The 19,158-nt window shown below is 42.6% G+C and overlaps 1 protein-coding gene across 1 annotated transcript in view; it reads right to left on the bottom strand.

Moving 5' to 3' along the window:
- The window catches only part of DPYD (dihydropyrimidine dehydrogenase), a 2,479,659-nt gene that overhangs the window by 1,507,820 nt on the left and 952,681 nt on the right, over nucleotides 1-19,158 (bottom strand). The window contains exon 8 of the mRNA XM_073643235.1: nucleotides 12,495-12,582. Coding sequence (XP_073499336.1) covers nucleotides 12,495-12,582 — 88 coding nt within the window. The remainder of the gene's footprint in view (nucleotides 1-12,494; nucleotides 12,583-19,158) is intronic.

Genomic DNA, 19,158 nt, shown 5'->3' with positions numbered 1-19,158 from the left:
ATTTCTTTTCCTGCATTAGTAGTTCCAATTCTCCTTGTTTGTTGCCCATGCTTTGTGCATTTGTATAAAAACATTTTAGTTTGTGATTGGTTTCTCTTCCTCTCATATTTTTATTTAGATTTTTTTGTCTTTGTTCTTTCTTTCCACTTCCAGTAGCAGAGATCTCAATAGTATTTGTCAGCTGTATGGCTTTTTCTGGCCTTTTGCTTCCCTTCCCACATTGTTCTAGTTTAAAGCTCTCCTGATGAGTGTAGCAAGGCGACTTCCAAATACATGTTTTCCAGTCATGTTTTCCGTAAGGTGCACCCCATCTCTAGCAAGTAGTCCATCGTATAGGTAATTCATCCCGTGATCCAGAAATCCAAATCCTTGTTGACGGCACCATCGACGTAGCCAGTTGTTCACCTGTAGAATCTTATTCCACCTCATTGTTCCATGGTCATCCACTGGGAGGATGGATGAGAAGACCACCTGCGCTCCCAATTCTTTCACTTTCTTGCCTAAGTCTTCAAAGTCACTGCAGATGGTTTCCAGGTCCTTTCTTGCGGTGTCATTTGTCCCCACATGTATTAGCAGGAATGGGTAGTGATCTGTAGGTCTGAAGAGTCTTGATATCCTGTCAGACACATCTTTAATTTTTGCTCCAGGAAGACAGCACATTTCTCTTGAGGTTATGTCTGGTCTGCAGATAGCGGCCTCTGTTCCTCTTAACAGGGAATCCCCCATGACCACCACTCTTCGTTTTTTCTTCACAACATTCTTCTTTCTCCATCCAGGAGGATTCTGAGGACTTACAAGGTTATTCATTGCTGGCAAAGTCTTATCTTGCTGTATTTCTTCAAGGTTCTCCTGCGTGAGATCCTGGTACTGGTTCCTGAGCAGTATGGGTGCTGACTGCCTCTCGATCCTCCTGCTTCTGTGGGTCACATGCTTCCATTCCTCTGTTTCGTCAGGTGCAGTTCGAATTTCTTCTCTTTCTGAATAATGAAGAGATAATTCTGCTCTGTCTAAGAACTCTTCACCTTCCTTAATGATTTTCAAGGTAGTTAACCTCTCTTCTAGATTTCGCAACTTTTCCTCCAACAGGGACACAAGCTTGCATTTCTGGCATGTGAAGTTTGGCTTTTCCACTGGCAAGTCTGTGAACATGTAACAGGATATGCAGCTCACCAAATGGCTACTGGACTCTTCCATGTTCTTACTGTTAATGTTCTGAAAACAGTGAAAAATGCGCGCGCCGTTAGGCGCGCGGTTTACCGATGTCCTCTTTTCAGCTCCAACAGCCAAAATCCAGTGTTCTTTGAGCTCGCGGAGACTCTTCACTTACCCCAAAATGCAGTGGAAATATGCAAATTATCTCCTCAGGACTCCTCCCCTGGTTTACCGATGTCCTCTTTTCAGCTCCAACAGCCAAAATCCAGTGTTCTTTGAGCTCGCGGAGACTCTTCACTTACCCCAAAATGCAGTGGAAATATGCAAATTATCTCCTCAGGACTCCTCCCCTGGTTTACCGATGTCCTCTTTTCAGCTCCAACAGCCAAAATCCAGTGTTCTTTGAGCTCGCGGAGACTCTTCACTTACCCCAAAATGCAGTGGAAATATGCAAATTATCTCCTCAGGACTCCTCCCCTGGTTTACCGATGTCCTCTTTTCAGCTCCAACAGCCAAAATCCAGTGTTCTTTGAGCTCGCGGAGACTCTTCACTTACCCCAAAATGCAGTGGAAATATGCAAATTATCTCCTCAGGACTCCTCCCCTGGTTTACCGATGTCCTCTTTTCAGCTCCAACAGCCAAAATCCAGTGTTCTTTGAGCTCGCGGAGACTCTTCACTTACCCCAAAATGCAGTGGAAATATGCAAATTATCTCCTCAGGACTCCTCCCCTGGTTTACCGATGTCCTCTTTTCAGCTCCAACAGCCAAAATCCAGTGTTCTTTGAGCTCGCGGAGACTCTTCACTTACCCCAAAATGCAGTGGAAATATGCAAATTATCTCCTCAGGACTCCTCCCCTGGTTTACCGATGTCCTCTTTTCAGCTCCAACAGCCAAAATCCAGTGTTCTTTGAGCTCGCGGAGACTCTTCACTTACCCCAAAATGCAGTGGAAATATGCAAATTATCTCCTCAGGACTCCTCCCCTGGTTTACCGATGTCCTCTTTTCAGCTCCAACAGCCAAAATCCAGTGTTCTTTGAGCTCGCGGAGACTCTTCACTTACCCCAAAATGCAGTGGAAATATGCAAATTATCTCCTCAGGACTCCTCCCCTGGTTTACCGATGTCCTCTTTTCAGCTCCAACAGCCAAAATCCAGTGTTCTTTGAGCTCGCGGAGACTCTTCACTTACCCCAAAATGCAGTGGAAATATGCAAATTATCTCCTCAGGACTCCTCCCCTGGTTTACCGATGTCCTCTTTTCAGCTCCAACAGCCAAAATCCAGTGTTCTTTGAGCTCGCGGAGACTCTTCACTTACCCCAAAATGCAGTGGAAATATGCAAATTATCTCCTCAGGACTCCTCCCCTGGTTTACCGATGTCCTCTTTTCAGCTCCAACAGCCAAAATCCAGTGTTCTTTGAGCTCGCGGAGACTCTTCACTTACCCCAAAATGCAGTGGAAATATGCAAATTATCTCCTCAGGACTCCTCCCCTGGTTTACCGATGTCCTCTTTTCAGCTCCAACAGCCAAAATCCAGTGTTCTTTGAGCTCGCGGAGACTCTTCACTTACCCCAAAATGCAGTGGAAATATGCAAATTATCTCCTCAGGACTCCTCCCCTGGTTTACCGATTTCCTCTTTTCAGCTCCAACAGCCAAAATCCAGTGTTCTTTGAGCTCGCGGAGACTCTTCACTTACCCCAAAATGCAGTGGAAATATGCAAATTATCTCCTCCGGACTCCTCCCCTGGTTTACCGATTTCCTCTTTTCAGCTCCAACAGCCAAAATCCAGTGTTCTTTGAGCTCGCGGAGACTCTTCACTTACCCCAAAATGCAGTGGAAATATGCAAATTATCTCCTCCGGACTCCTCCCCTGGTTTACTGATGTCCTCTTTTCAGCTCCAACAGCCAAAATCCAGTGTTCTTTGAGCTCGCGGAGACTCTTCACTTACCCCAAAATGCAGTGGAAATATGCAAATTATCTCCTCAGGACTCCTCCCCTGGTTTACCGATGTCCTCTTTTCAGCTCCAACAGCCAAAATCCAGTGTTCTTTGAGCTCGCGGAGACTCTTCACTTACCCCAAAATGCAGTGGAAATATGCAAATTATCTCCTCAGGACTCCTCCCCTGGTTTACCGATGTCCTCTTTTCAGCTCCAACAGCCAAAATCCAGTGTTCTTTGAGCTCGCGGAGACTCTTCACTTACCCCAAAATGCAGTGGAAATATGCAAATTATCTCCTCAGGACTCCTCCCCTGGTTTACCGATGTCCTCTTTTCAGCTCCAACAGCCAAAATCCAGTGTTCTTTGAGCTCGCGGAGACTCTTCACTTACCCCAAAATGCAGTGGAAATATGCAAATTATCTCCTCAGGACTCCTCCCCTGGTTTACCGATGTCCTCTTTTCAGCTCCAACAGCCAAAATCCAGTGTTCTTTGAGCTCGCGGAGACTCTTCACTTACCCCAAAATGCAGTGGAAATATGCAAATTATCTCCTCAGGACTCCTCCCCTGGTTTACCGATGTCCTCTTTTCAGCTCCAACAGCCAAAATCCAGTGTTCTTTGAGCTCGCGGAGACTCTTCACTTACCCCAAAATGCAGTGGAAATATGCAAATTATCTCCTCAGGACTCCTCCCCTGGTTTACCGATGTCCTCTTTTCAGCTCCAACAGCCAAAATCCAGTGTTCTTTGAGCTCGCGGAGACTCTTCACTTACCCCAAAATGCAGTGGAAATATGCAAATTATCTCCTCAGGACTCCTCCCCTGGTTTACCGATGTCCTCTTTTCAGCTCCAACAGCCAAAATCCAGTGTTCTTTGAGCTCGCGGAGACTCTTCACTTACCCCAAAATGCAGTGGAAATATGCAAATTATCTCCTCAGGACTCCTCCCCTGGTTTACCGATGTCCTCTTTTCAGCTCCAACAGCCAAAATCCAGTGTTCTTTGAGCTCGCGGAGACTCTTCACTTACCCCAAAATGCAGTGGAAATATGCAAATTATCTCCTCAGGACTCCTCCCCTGGTTTACCGATGTCCTCTTTTCAGCTCCAACAGCCAAAATCCAGTGTTCTTTGAGCTCGCGGAGACTCTTCACTTACCCCAAAATGCAGTGGAAATATGCAAATTATCTCCTCAGGACTCCTCCCCTGGTTTACCGATGTCCTCTTTTCAGCTCCAACAGCCAAAATCCAGTGTTCTTTGAGCTCGCGGAGACTCTTCACTTACCCCAAAATGCAGTGGAAATATGCAAATTATCTCCTCAGGACTCCTCCCCTGGTTTACCGATTTCCTCTTTTCAGCTCCAACAGCCAAAATCCAGTGTTCTTTGAGCTCGCGGAGACTCTTCACTTACCCCAAAATGCAGTGGAAATATGCAAATTATCTCCTCCGGACTCCTCCCCTGGTTTACCGATGTCCTCTTTTCAGCTCCAACAGCCAAAATCCAGTGTTCTTTGAGCTCGCGGAGACTCTTCACTTACCCCAAAATGCAGTGGAAATATGCAAATTATCTCCTCAGGACTCCTCCCCTGGTTTACCGATGTCCTCTTTTCAGCTCCAACAGCCAAAATCCAGTGTTCTTTGAGCTCGCGGAGACTCTTCACTTACCCCAAAATGCAGTGGAAATATGCAAATTATCTCCTCAGGACTCCTCCCCTGGTTTACCAATGTCCTCTTTTCAGCTCCAACAGCCAAAATCCAGTGTTCTTTGAGTTCGCGGATACTCTTCACTTACCCCAAAATGCAGTGGAAATATGCAAATTATCTCCTCAGGACTCCTCCCCTGGTTTACCGATGTCCTCTTTTCAGCTCCAACAGCCAAAATCCAGTGTTCTTTGAGCTCGCGGAGACTCTTCACTTACCCCAAAATGCAGTGGAAATATGCAAATTATCTCCTCAGGACTCCTCCCCTGGTTTGATTAAAATGTATTTGAACGCATCTTTATAACAATCAACACAAAAAATGTCTAACTCATTGTTAGGCGTTGGTCTGGTGCTGGATTTGAAATGGGTCCAGGACCTTCTGTGGTCTCCCTTTTTGGTCCAGCCAGGTCTGATGCTGCTCAGCATCACCATCAGTCTCAATGCCTAACTGGTCCACATGCCGTACAGATTGTCTCCCAGGTAGTTGTGCCTAGCAATGTTAAGCCTGGGTTGCAGAGGGAGACAGGGCTTGTGGAGTCTAAGTCCAGGATTCGCCGCACTGAGCATGTCCGTGACCTGGCAGATCATGATTGGTGGTTTGACAACCACCTGATCCGGTGACCTGGCACCGTCTGATTGGTCCACGGGTAACGTCACCAATGGCGCGTCGGTGGGCAGGGCTTAGTCTTTAAAAGGCCCACCCACAAACATGGCGGCGCGCTCAGATCATTTGAGCTGGTTGTTTGTGGTGTGCACGCTTTTCTCTTGAGCTCCTCGAAGAGCCATATCTGTATGCAGGCAGATCTAGCTGGGGTAGGCAGCCTTAGCTGGAGGGAGGCAGGTAGCTTAGGCTGACAGTTCGACTCTTACAAGGGGGTTCGCCTTACACCCCGAGCCGTCTGCAGGCGCCGTACTCCCGGTATCGCCTGTGAGTCATATAGAGCGGGTCTGCTCAGTCAGGTAGCACGCCGGCTGAGTGCATGAATACCCGGCAGGAATCACACCCACACACTAGCGCCAACTCCTGTTGCGTAGCGCCTGTATCGAAGACAGGGCTACTGCTTATTCCCCGGTCTCACGTCTCCCTGCGGCACTTGGAGATTGTGTGAACCGTTATACCCGTTCCGTGTGCAGTAACATGGAGGGGTTAATCAGTTAGTAGGTGAGTCTCCGGACGCTCATCTCCCGTGCAGTTAACGGAGATAGAGTGGTCCGCTATACCCGTTTCCGTGTGTTGTTAACACGGAGGGGTATCATTTAAGTTGATTGCTTTCCTTTCCACCCGGGAAATGTTCGGCAGCAGTCCACCAGGCTGCATCGCGGACACTGGGGTCGGTTGCATTCCATTTTATTAAAGTTGTCTGCAACCACCCTCCTAACAGTATCTGAGCGCCAGGGTCTTGCCGAACATGGCCGACAATCAACAACTGCAGCGTTATATACAGCAACTGGAGACCAGACTTAGAACTCTGGAACAAACTGCTCCGGTCGCTGATATCACTGCAGTAGCTTCCCAGGCGGCTACTCTAGCAGCCAATATTATTAACTCAGCTGCAACCACTGTAAGTGCCCCATTACCCCGGTTTGCTCTCCCGGAGAAATTTTCTGGGGATAGTAAACTCTGCAGGGGTTTTATTAATGTATGCTCATTTCATTTGGAGATGATGGAGGCACGGTTCCCCTCCGAAAGAGCCAAAGTGGGATATATCATCTCATTGCTTTCTCACATGGCTCTGGAGTGGGCTACTCCTCTATGGGAGCGGAACGACCCGGTTGTAGTAAATGCGGGTCTTTTCCTTAAGATCCTAAAAAGTGTTTTCCTGGGTCCTCAGGTCACGCATGATACGGCTCTTAAGCTTCTTGCGTTGGTCCAGGGTTCGGCCACCGCCAGCCACTATGCCGTCCAGTTCAGAACCTTAGCTGCTGAACTGTATTGGTCTGAGCGGTCGCTTATCCCGGTGTTCTGGAAGGGTCTGTCTGGGCATATTACACTGTGTTCCAAATTATTATGCAAATAATATTTTATCAGATTTTCCCAAATTATCTATATGAATTGCAGTCATTGTAATTTTCCAGTCAAATAACTATTAGAGTACAATTGAAAGGTTTTTGTACAAACTGCCTATGATAACAGTATATTTTAAAAAAAATAAAAAACTCAAGCTGCACTCAAAATGCATGTTCCAAATTATTATGCACAGCAGAGTTTTCAACCTTTTCATTTTAATAAATAACAAAAAAATGGTCATTTTGAATTTATAAGCATTAGCAGGTTATTACAAACTGAAATCAAACAGTTTTCAACTCAAAACTTTATTATAGGTGATGTTACATTTGCACATAGGACCACTTGTTCGAAAGGAGCTTCTGAACTCTCTCGTCCATTGAATTTGTCAGGTTTTTGATGGTTTCTGCTTCAATTGTTTTGCATGAGGACAGAATACCCTCCCAGAGCAGTTGATTAGATGTGAACTGCCTCCCGCCATCATAGACACTCCTTTTGATGATGCTCCAGAGGTTCTCAATGGGGTTGAGGTCACGGGAGCATGGGTGCCACACCATAAGTTTGTCCCCTTTTATGCCCATAGCAGCCAGAGATGCAGATGTGTTATGTGCAGCATGAGACGGGGCATTATCATGCATGCAATGATCTCGATGGTCCAGATGGATGGAGTGGAGGATGGCTGGTTGATGGACACCCCATGCAAACACGGCTACGGCGCTAACAAGGAGGAGGTGGAGTAATGTTTTGGGCTGGAATCATTGGGAGAGAGATTGTCGGCCCTTTTAGGATCACTGAAGGGGTAAAGATGAACTCCATAATGTATGTTGTGTTTCTCAAACAGCACTTCCTTCCATGGTTCAAGAAGAAGAACCGTGTATTCCGCAGCAAGATCATTTTCATGCATGATAATGCCCTGTCTCATGCTACACATAACACATCTGCATCTCTGGCTGCTATGGGCATAAAAGGGGACAAACTTATGGTGTGGCACCCATGCTCCCCTGACCTCAACCCCATTGAGAACCTCTGGAGCATCATCAAAAGGAGTGTCTATGATGGCGGGAGGCAGCTCACATCTAAGCAACAGCTCTGAGAGGGTATTCTGTCCTCATGCAAAACAATTGAAGCAGAAACCATCCAAAACCTGACAAATTCAATGGACGAGAGAGTTCAGAAGCTCCTTTCGAACAAGCGGTCCTATGTGCAAATGTAGCATCACCTAGAATAAAGTTTTGAGTTGAAAACTGTTTGATTTCAGTTTCTAATAACCTGCTAATGCTTATAATTTCCAAAATGACATTTTTTTGGTTCTTTATTAAAATGAAAAGGTTGAAAACTCTGCTGTGCATAATAATTTGGAACAATGTGAGTGCAGTTTGAGGTTTTTATTTTTTTAAAAATATACTGTTATCATAGGCAGTTTGTACAAAAACCTTTCAATTGTACTCTAATAGTTATTTGACTGGAAAATTACAATGACTGCAATTCATATAGGTAATTTGGAAAATCTGAGAAAATATTATTTGCATAATAATTTGGAACACAGTGTAAAGATGCTTTATCTACCAGAGAGATTCCAACCTCTCAGGAGGAGTTAATATCTCTCACTGACCGTATAGACTTGCGTTATGCAGAACACAAGTTAGAGCTAGAGGTTGGCAGACCTCAGTATCTGTTGGCATCAGGCGTCTTTAGATCCAAACCCAAGACTCTCGACCCGGAGCCTGAGGCTATGGATATATCCTGGACTGAGTCTAGTCCCTCTCGTTCCCGACCTGCACATCTCTTGGAGCACCCCGTAAATAAGGGTTCCAAGCAGTCGGTAAAACGAGTAGGTCTTACCACCGTTGGAGGAGGTATATTAAATTCCGGGACTTCTTCCTCCAAGTTATCATATAATGTGACATTGTCCTTTGGTAAATCTGCCGTTACTGCCAAGGCGTGGGTGGACTCTGGTGCTGAGGGCAATTTTTTATCATCTACATTTGCCCAGAGGCATGCCATCCCTATTGAGCTACTCTCTAGTCCAATGAACATTAATGTTGCCAATGGTTCACTCCTGGATGGGCAAATCACCCATCAGTCGATCCCTCTCACCATGTCATTTCCTCAGGGCCACCGGGAGGTTATCTCTTTTCTTATTATTCCCGGTGGATTAGACGAGGTGTTATTGGGTCTCCCCTTGTTACTTTGTCATACTCCACACATCTCAGTGTTTGGTCAAAGTCACACGGAGGGTAGTCTCTGTTCCTCCTATCATTGCGACATCCGGTACAGATTCCTTGTCTGTTTCCAGGACCCGGGTCTTGTTAGATTATGTTGCAAAGAACTCTAAGGAAGAGAGGGTGGATGCAGTGTCCTCCAACCCGGTTCCGTAGGGGAGGACGTTTGTTTCCTCTAATCTACTGAGTATGGTGCTCTCCTGGGCTCATGCCCCTAAAACCGGAGCTCACCTGGGGGTCAAACGTACCACTAAGTCCCTTCAATGGTCCTATTGGTGGCCCCGTTGGCGCCAGGACGTCAAGGACTTTGTTCTTGCATCTCCCGTCTGTGCGAGAGATAAATCTTTCCGCCAGAGACTGGCGGGTCCTTTCCCTCTGTCACCCGTGAAGGATCCCACACATAGAGAACCAGTTGTCACTTTTTGCCATCCTGCTTCCCGCCCTAAAAAAGGGTACCCTGTATACCGGAGGGGTCACAGTTTCGTGAATCCTCTTTGTGACCCGAAGGACCACATCCTTTCCCCCCGGCTCATGGAGGAAAATGAGCGTCAAGTGGAGGGGGATGTTAGAGGGGGTGATAATGTTAGGCGTCGGTCTGGTGCTGGATTCGAAAGGGGTCCAGGACCTTCTGTGGTCTCCCTTTTCAGTCCAGCCAGGTCTGATGCTGCTCAGCATCACCATCAGTCTCAACGCCTAACTGGTCCACAAGCCGTATAGATTGTCTCCCAGGTAGTTGTGCCTAGCAATGTTAAGCCTGGGTTGCAGAGGGAGACAGGGCTGGTGGAGTCTAAGTCCAGGATTCGCCGCACTGAGCATGTCCGTGACCTGGCAGATCATGATTGGTGGTTTGGCAACCACCTGATCCGGTGACCTGGCACCGTCTGATTGGTCCACGGGTAACGTCACCAATGGCGCGTCGGTGGGCAGGGCTTAGTCTTTAAAGGCCCGCCCACAAACATGGCGGCGCACTCAGATAATTTGAATTGGTTTTTTGTGGTGTGCACGCTTTTCTCTTGAGCTCCTCGAAGAGCCATATCTGTATGCAGGCAGGTCTAGCTGGGGTAGGCAGCCTTAGCTGGAGGGAGGCAGGTAGCTTAGGCTGACAGTTCGGCTCTTTCAAGGGGGTTCTCCTTACACCCCGAGCCGTCTGCAGACGCCGTACTCCCGATACCGCCTGTGAGTCACATAGAGCGGGTCTGCTCAGTCCGATAGCACGCTAGCTGAGTGCGCGAATACCCGGCGGGAATCACACCCGCACACTAGCGCCAACTCCTACTGCATAGCGCCTGTATCGAAGACAGGGCTACTGCTTATTCCCCGGTCGCACGTCTCCCTGCAGTTCTTGGAGATTGTGTGAACCGTTATACCCGTTCCGTGTGCAGTAACATGGAGGGGTTAATCAGTTAATAGGTGCATCTCCGGACGCTCATCTCCCGTGCAGTTAACGGAGATAGAGCGGTCCGCTATACCCGTTTCCGTGTGTTGTTAACACGAAGGGGTATCATTTAAGTTGATTGCTTTCCTTTCCACCCGGGAAGTGTTCGGCAGCAGTCCACCAGGCTGCATCGCGGACCCTGGGGTCGGTTGCGTTCCATTTTATTAAAGTTGTCTGCAACCGCCCTCCTAATACTCATAATCACGATATCATATGAGGAAATGGATAGAGTAATTTTAGAAAAAGAAATACAAATTGAGAGTAACTTAGAAAAAATATAAAATTCTTGATTCAAAAATATAGATAGTAAATATATACTTAGTGAGTAGTGCGTTAAAAGTAAAAGAGACGATACAGCCCCCAACAATGACCTCCACAAGGTGACCAGTACAGATAATTATTAGAAATACCAGGTCACAATTATTAGATCACAATATTCTGTCTCAATGTAATGAAATTATATGTACCAGTAAATAACTAGCACAACAGGTTCATATATGCATCAGTACGTCAAAGGAAAATTAATATAACTAAGCAAGACAACCTACATAACATGAGTATCATATAAGCATGCTTTATAGGTATAAGGGATAACATTTCTCCTTGTGGAGAGTGACATATTAGTTCTGGCATGCCAATGTAAAAAGGCTTATTCACCGTGCAATGCTCCTCTGAGAAATTTAATATGCAAATTATCTTTACAAAGAGAAAGAGGACTTGAACTCTATAGCGCCACCTGTTGGAAGCAGCAATCCTACAAGTCACTATCGACCCTTTAACGAGCCTTGTAATATGACTTAGGATAAAAGCCAAATCAGAATCTCATTTTTCATACATGCATTATACAAAGGAATATGTAAACATATATTATCTAGTGCATGAATAAGTACATGCTATAACTGTATAAATGCATAGTACCATGTAAACATGTGAGCAAGTCTTTTTGAATGGCATAAAGTGCATATGGTGCTTTTTAATAGAAGGCTATTTAGAATCACTGAATGTCTGTGGACATAATACTTAAATACTATTATAAACAAATAGCACCATATAGTAATATAAACACTACATATCATAAAGTGGATATAGTGCTTTAGAGTGTGACAATATGCTGCTAGTGCCTTTGTTAGGAGAGAGGACACAGTAGGGAGGCAGAGCTCACCTCGATGCGCGTTTCATCACTCTGGGTTTTTTCATTTCTTCATTATCAACCTACTTCTAGTTAAAGAAGCTCTCCTATCAACGCTTTTGTTCTCTTAATATTTTGCAGTTATCATAATATTTGTCAATGTGCACTTACAATAAATCATTTTGCCCTTCTAACCAGTTAATTCTACTCTTTTCCATTAGGTCTATGAAATCATGTGATCAAAAACAGACTAGCTGAATCCTTCTAAGCTCTATGTAGAAATAGGACATCTCTTTTCCCTGCATGAGTCATCATTAGAACTACACTTTTACCTAACTTCTTGTCAGTCCAGCTCCACCGCCTCTTCAACCCTTAACCCCTCTGCTCCACTTTTCTCCCCCTATGAGAGACTTTGCAGTGATGTATAATTGTAGTTCTAATGATGACTCATGCAGGGATCAGAGACTTCCTGCTTCTACATAGAGCTTAGAAGGATTCAGCTAGTCTGTTTTTAATCACATGATGCCATAGACCTAAAGGAAAAGAGAAGAATTAACTGCATAGAAAGGCAAAATGAGCAATTGTAAGTGCACAGTGCTATACAATAGGATGATTACAATATATTAAGAGGATAAACAGTTTGTTGCGAGTGCTTCTTTAATGTTTACAGCTACTTTAAGCCTCTTTTTACAATGTAATACTCTCATGTATCTTTCCAGTCACCTTCAGTTTCTAAATATTGTCACGTTCATCTGTTGGGTAAGTTATTAAATGTGCAATGTCCCAGCCAACTGTGTAAAGGAATTATACAAACCAGTCTTATCTATATTCAGATCTAAGGAGACATTATGCAGATTATTCTAAGCAAACATATTTAGAAATGGAAATAAACTGTGATAAGGAAAACTTACCAATCCCAATGAATATTGCTGCAAATCCCTCTTCCTTCAGAGATCTTATATTCATTCCATGCATTCCCAGGCCCTTGCCCTCAATTACCTTATAAAAGAAAATACATTGCCAATTAAGAAAACTAATGTAATGTAACCTAATAAGGGAGAAGAGTGTTTGGAAACAGAGTAAAAACTTTGAAAGCCTGGAGGAGAAAAAGACAGGATAGATAAGACAAAGAGGATACATAATATGATTTGCAAACTGCTCATTAAAATGTGATTAGAAAGAAGGTTCTTTTTCTATTTCTAACAATGCCCGGTGCATGCAGGGAACAGACATTCAATAACGCTAACCGCATTTTAAGGCACAGAAATGAAAATGTTACAAAGGTTTCTTATATACAAAGGGTTGTTTAAGGCAAAATATGAAATATACAATGCAATGTAATGTTTACAGCATTCACCCACTGATCATCGCTATTCATACCTCATGAAAAAGGGGGCACTAGGATTAGATAATAGACTTGAAGGGGACAATCAAGAAGATGGATAGAAGCAACCATAGAAGTCATAAATTTGTCAATAACAAGCCCACGATACACAGATGATGACAGGACATTCTGGAAATTATATTCCTGTAGTCATCCTGTAGTCATCAAAGCTTGAAAGCTCTTAAAGGGATTTTATAGTATCATATAACTAAAGCTTAAAGGAGCCTTCCAGACTGCAGATGAGTAGGTGCCCAACATCTGGCACCCCCCAATGGTTTGTTGTTATCAGGTCAAGTTGAAGTACAACAATGAATAAAGACAAAGCTGTATGATTTAAAGGAGTTGTCCAACCTTAGGCTACAAGTCTGCAGTCACTTTATGTCACTAAACACACATCGACCAACATACATAACATCATGGATAGGAGATATAGAAGAGATACAGCTTATACTCCATAACCATGGAAAGTTGCCTACTCAAAAGTAAATACAAAAACTGGAGGAAACTGAGTACATGGCATCAAATAGAAAAAACTTTATTAAGAATAGAAGAGTCACATTAAAATGATACATGTCTCAAGTACATGTAAGTTGCAGAACATGTCAAGGTAGAAAGGCAAATGAAAAAATGGCCATAGTCATGCTTAAGCCAGAAGAAAGTACCTATACAAATAAGTGCTCATGAAAAAATCCTGATTCAAACACCAAGTAAAAAAGGTCTTCCCAAAGCACAAGGCTAGCCAAGTCTCTATAAATAGTAAGACATTGGGGAGGAAGCAAAGAGTATGTTACTCTAAGAGTCAATGGCAATCTGGAAATACAATGTGCATATACATATAAACAGCTACAAGCATCAAGCATAAGGAGGGATATCCCAGATATGTATTGCCTCAGAAATGAGTGACTCACCCGTATAGATAATTGTTCAAGAAGAGGGGAAGAGAGAGGTGAGGGAGTGGACCAGCGGAGCAGGAGCGAGCAGGTGTGGGGCCCGCAAGCCTCGACGCGCGTTTCACGTGATATGCTTTCTCAAGAGGCGTACACTGTTGTACCCATTCCGACTAGATTTGTCCTGTCTCATTCAATACACTTGCATTGAGTGAGGCAACTCCTGTATAGTCGGCACGTAACTGCATGCATGCAAATCACACACTTGCAGTTCTCCCGGCGCCAGCGCCGGAAAATCCTCACAGAACACACCGCCCATGATGTGAGGATTTACATGTTTTCAGTAACATAGAGTGACTGAAGCCTTGTAGTCTAAAGCCAGACAATCCCTTTAATTCTTTGTGTAGTGGCCATTCCCAGGTACTGCATCTCAGCTTCTATTGGAGAAATTAGGACCTGAGCTGTAGTACATGAAAACAACCACTATACAGTCAACGGAGCTATGCTTTTCCAGCTTCATTTACTAATAAAATCTGGCCTCTTACCAGAGCTGCTTAAAAGAAGTCATAATGGACACCCATCAATCTGATATTGATGACCTATCCTAAAGTTAGATCAGCTAAACTTCAGCTAATCAGCTCCTATAATTTCAGACTTATTTCAACATGGTTTCTCTCTTCTGTGCAATTTGGTGTCCAGTGCCTGTTGGCAAATGTAATCTGTATCTAGCACCAGAGCTGCCTCTTATTATAGGTAGAGAAGGGTGGGTTTTTATTTCTACGCTGCTGGTCTCCTGCCTGTTAAACTGCACATAGACATAAGAGATAAGTAGACTATAAGTTCAGGGAAGTCAAGCTGAAAACATTGTTACAATTTCTGGACACAATAGACTGTTATCTGCATACCTTGATGGAGATGAGGATCGCATGCTTTTTTACCAGTTTCGTGTGAAAGCTCAGATGTGCTTTAACTTTGTCTTATGAAGAATTTTACAGCTTACTAAAATAGCAATTTTTTAAATCTTTGCTTTTTACATCTCTACTCAAAATCAAAAACAAAAACTGCTGTATACAAGTAAAGGCTGAAAAATGCTGGTCTTGTACAAAGAAGAATTCACTGCACACTTGAGTTGTCATTCAAAAATTGTGAAGTTTATTATCCAAAGGTACAGGCAGTGTATCCACAAGGAGAAGGTAGTTTCTTGTGAAAACTGACTTTTCGATTCAGGGAATCTTTTTTAAAAAAGTCACAGGGTGTATGAAGAGCTAGAAATCAGTGAAGCATCTTATGGTGGACATACATGGTGTTGTACAGCGACCTATAAGATACTTGGAAGATCTCTAGCTCCACACACCCTGCGACTTTTTTGCAAAAGGTTCCTTGAATCGAAAAGTCAATTGTTGCAAGAAACTAGCTTCTCCTTTTGGATACACTGCCTGTAACTTTGTATAATAAAATTCACAAATTTTGCATGACAACTCGAGTGTGCAGTGAATTCTTCTTTGAATATACATTCGGACTCCGCTCCCTTATCAGTAGCACCTCCAAATACTTGCATGTGTGAACTCTGAATATATTTTAATACCTCTGTTAATCAGATCCTTTAACCCATTTTTGTGGAAACACTATAGAGGAATACATATTTATTTTTTGTTAGGACTTATTCAAATATGCTATTTTCTTATAGGGCTCCTGCAGGTGACCGTGTAACTAGGACGAGTGCTATCCATCATTTTGCCAGATAGCACTGATCCCTATGTTATTCTATGGGGGTGTGCACATGTCCTATTATTTCATGAGACTGAGTTGGTCCGAGGAAAAAAATTGCATCATGCACAATTTGCCTCCGACAATTGGATCGCACTCATCCATTCATATCTATGGGTTAGTGGAAAACTCCAAGCCAAGCTCAGATGACATCAAAGTTAAATCAAATTTTCATGGACTGACTTTGTAGAGGAGGTGGAGAAGGTCTTTTTTTTTTTTTTTTTTCTTAACTCCCACCTCTGAAAAAATCGAATCATACACTGATCAAATTCTGATCCAACTCTGATCAGAGTCTGTTCAGAGTCTGTTCAGAGTCTGTTCAGAGTGTGATCAGAGTGGGATTAGAGTGCGACCAGAGTGCGATCAAAGTGTGATGAGCATAATTGGAGTGATTTTCTCTGATATGAAGAAAACAGTTGTCTGCACCTGCCCATACAAGAAAAACAGTCCAAGGTTCATCAGTGTTTTTGATCAGTGTTTGGTCAGATTTTCATTAGAGTGTCATTAGAGTTTGATCTGAATTTTATCAGTTTTTCTTGTATTGAAAAAAAAATAAGTATCTCCAGTTTTTTTAGTATGCTGCGTAATTTTCTACATGTTTTTTGCCATAGCAAAAATGCGGCATTTTTTCAGTATCGGCAAATGAGATTTCAGAAATTGAATGCACATGTTGCTAAATTTTGCTTTGCAGATTTGAAGCAGTTCCAAATCTGTACCATGCCAGTCAATCTGTCCAGCATTTTTCACCTATTTTAATTCCCACCTATTTTAATAAATGGGAAAAGTTGCATAAAAACGCACTCAGAAACGTGGCTTAAGTGGAGCAATAATGTGTGTATTTTATACAGCGTTTTTCCTGCCAACACATCAGTCTTTGTAGCAGATTTTTCTTCTGTAAAATACTGAACATGTGCACACATTCTAAGAGTGTAAGATTTTTTTAACAACTTCCTGGCCAGTTTAAATTTACATTAAATTTGTCTGATGCAAATTGAATTACCCCCTACTTCAGGGAAGTGCGTGGGTGGGGTACCCACACACTTCCCTGAAATAAGCAAATCTGTGTAAATTGAATTTTGGGAGTCTGCTCACTAGTTTGCATATATCTTTAAATCCATGTGCTGAATTCATTTTTAGAGTTTTACTGAATCCAACAGAACTTGTATGGTTTGCTCGCCAAATATCAATACAGGTGACAAATTTTTTTTCCAAAAGTCCAAAAATTTTGACTTTTCTTCTATTCGAAGTTAGGTCTACAGTTACCTACAGCAATCATAGATTTCCATTCATTAATGTATATTGCAATATATTAGGTTGGATTATAACGGTACTACCATTATCTTTTACAGATTATTCGCACACAGTACCTAAGCTATATTCATTTTTCTCTCTGCATCGTATAAGATATCCTTCAGTAAGTTTCCAAAGCTAAATGTGAAAAAAAGAATAAAATAGAGAGAAGCAACATTATCTCAGTAATGTACCCTAGCATGATTTGCTTTGAATATGAACATTTCAGTTTTGTGCATTTTTTGTAAGCCATATCTACAATTTTCCTCTTGTTATTGTCTATCTTCAGTAGTTACGTCAAATATTTGTGCAGCGGTAAAATCCTGGAGAGAGCAGGGAGCTGGGGTCATGGCACAATAATGGAAATATGTGGAAATTTACTGCAAAAAGCAAACATCTCATTACTATGTGCCTGCATTGCAATATGCTCATAGGCTACTAAAAGCACACCATATGCGACTTTTCTATTTTGATGATATAAAAGTGCACAACGCCATAAGTAGATTTTGTATGCAGCACTCAAACAGTGAGATGGATTGTATCAATGCGCTGATTCCTAATGCAAAAGTCTGCATACATTTACATTGTAAATATTTGCATGCCAAAGCCTGAAATGTAGATAGTCCACAGGTCTATGGAACAGCTATATCAATTGTATTGAAATCACATTGAAGCTATTGTACATGATACATTGCATTCGTTTGTAGATCATCCATGGAGTCCAATAATCTAAAGTGAAATTTGAAGTAGGGTACTCTTGTGACATCATATAGCAGCCACGACGTATCTCTTAAAATATAACCTTTAATAGATCTCTAAAAAGAGTGTATAATAAATACCTCTGATATCTGATACCAGTCCTTAATTACATCTTATTCACATCAAGATAGATAAATATAACATCTAAAATTTCATCAAACAAGAGGCAGAAGATGTCAAAAACAGACAAATAAATCTAAGACATATAGTGTCTGAACACCCTCTTAGAATGTAACCATATGACCTAGAAAAAAGGCCAATAATTTCAAATCAATCCTGATCAGTAAATGAAAAAAAATACAGTGTTATCAAACATTAGTGATATGTGTAGATCTCACCCATTTTTTTGCCGTGCCTCATTAAATGTTACTGTTCTACCGTTTATGAAGACTCTTGTCAGATGTGTCTGGTCAGCAAATGAATCTATCATGTGCTTGAGAGAAGCTGCAGCCTATGGTCACCCTGAGTAATGGTTCCCTCAGGATTCCAATGAATTCATGTAACCAGTGTCGCCCCTATCTGAACTTAGGCGGCGTGCGTGTACCACTCTATCAAATTATACTCTTAATTATTTGTTTGAATTAGCAGTAATCTTAAGTGTGGAACAATTTCTAAACTGAGCTCTGTTATAGCCTCCTACAGTTATGAACAAAATATTTGAGATTGGTGTAAATTTTGGTTTTCAAAAATGTGCTCCATCAATTTATATAGTGGCAATTTGCAATAAATCTAGATTGTTATGAAGAGTGATCAGATGAATTGCAAAAAAATGCATAGGCATTCCTTGCCATGAAAATTAACTTAATCAGAAAATCACCATTTGAACTGAATTTCAGCCCTGACACAAAATTGACCTGATAACATAATTTTTGTGATTTTCTTGTTAGCTCAGAAGAAAGTGTTAATGAGGACAAGACAGCTGATATCACTCTGTCATGCTGACAGAATAATAAGAGCGGATTGGTTGCTTTACAGTAGTGCTAGAAATCCCTGTCTGCTTTTGCTAACCATGGTTACCTCCAAGGAAATATGTGTAGTGAATCATTGCTTTGCATCAAAAGGGCTTCACAGTTAAATATATTACTGCTTGAAGATTTCCCCTAAATCAAACATTTATCAGATAATCAAGAACTAAAAAGAGTGAAATTCAATTGATGTGAAGAAGGTTTCAGGATGCCCAAAAACTTCCAGCAAGTTGTAGGACCATCTCCAAAAGAGGATTCAGTTATGGAATCTGCTCATCACCGATGCAGAGCTTGCTCAGGAATGGCAGCAGGCAGTTGTCAGTGCATGTGCATGTACAGTGAAGCAAAGGCTTCTAGAGGATGGCCTTGTGTTAAGAAGTGCAGCAAAGAATCCCCTTCTCCCTAAGAAGAACATCAAGGATGGAAAGATATTCTGTAAGAATTGAACTGCTGAGAACTGGGGTAAAGTTATTTTCTCTGATGAAGCCACCTTCAGACTACTTGAGACATCTGAAAAAATGAT

The sequence above is a fragment of the Phyllobates terribilis genome, unplaced genomic scaffold (assembly GCF_046119375.1).
Source record: "Phyllobates terribilis strain yellow unplaced genomic scaffold, ASM4611937v1 Scaffold_8__6_contigs__length_399053987, whole genome shotgun sequence".
In the NCBI taxonomy this organism is placed as follows: Eukaryota; Metazoa; Chordata; class Amphibia; order Anura; family Dendrobatidae; genus Phyllobates; species Phyllobates terribilis.
This window is presented reverse-complemented; position numbering and strand designations above follow the sequence as displayed.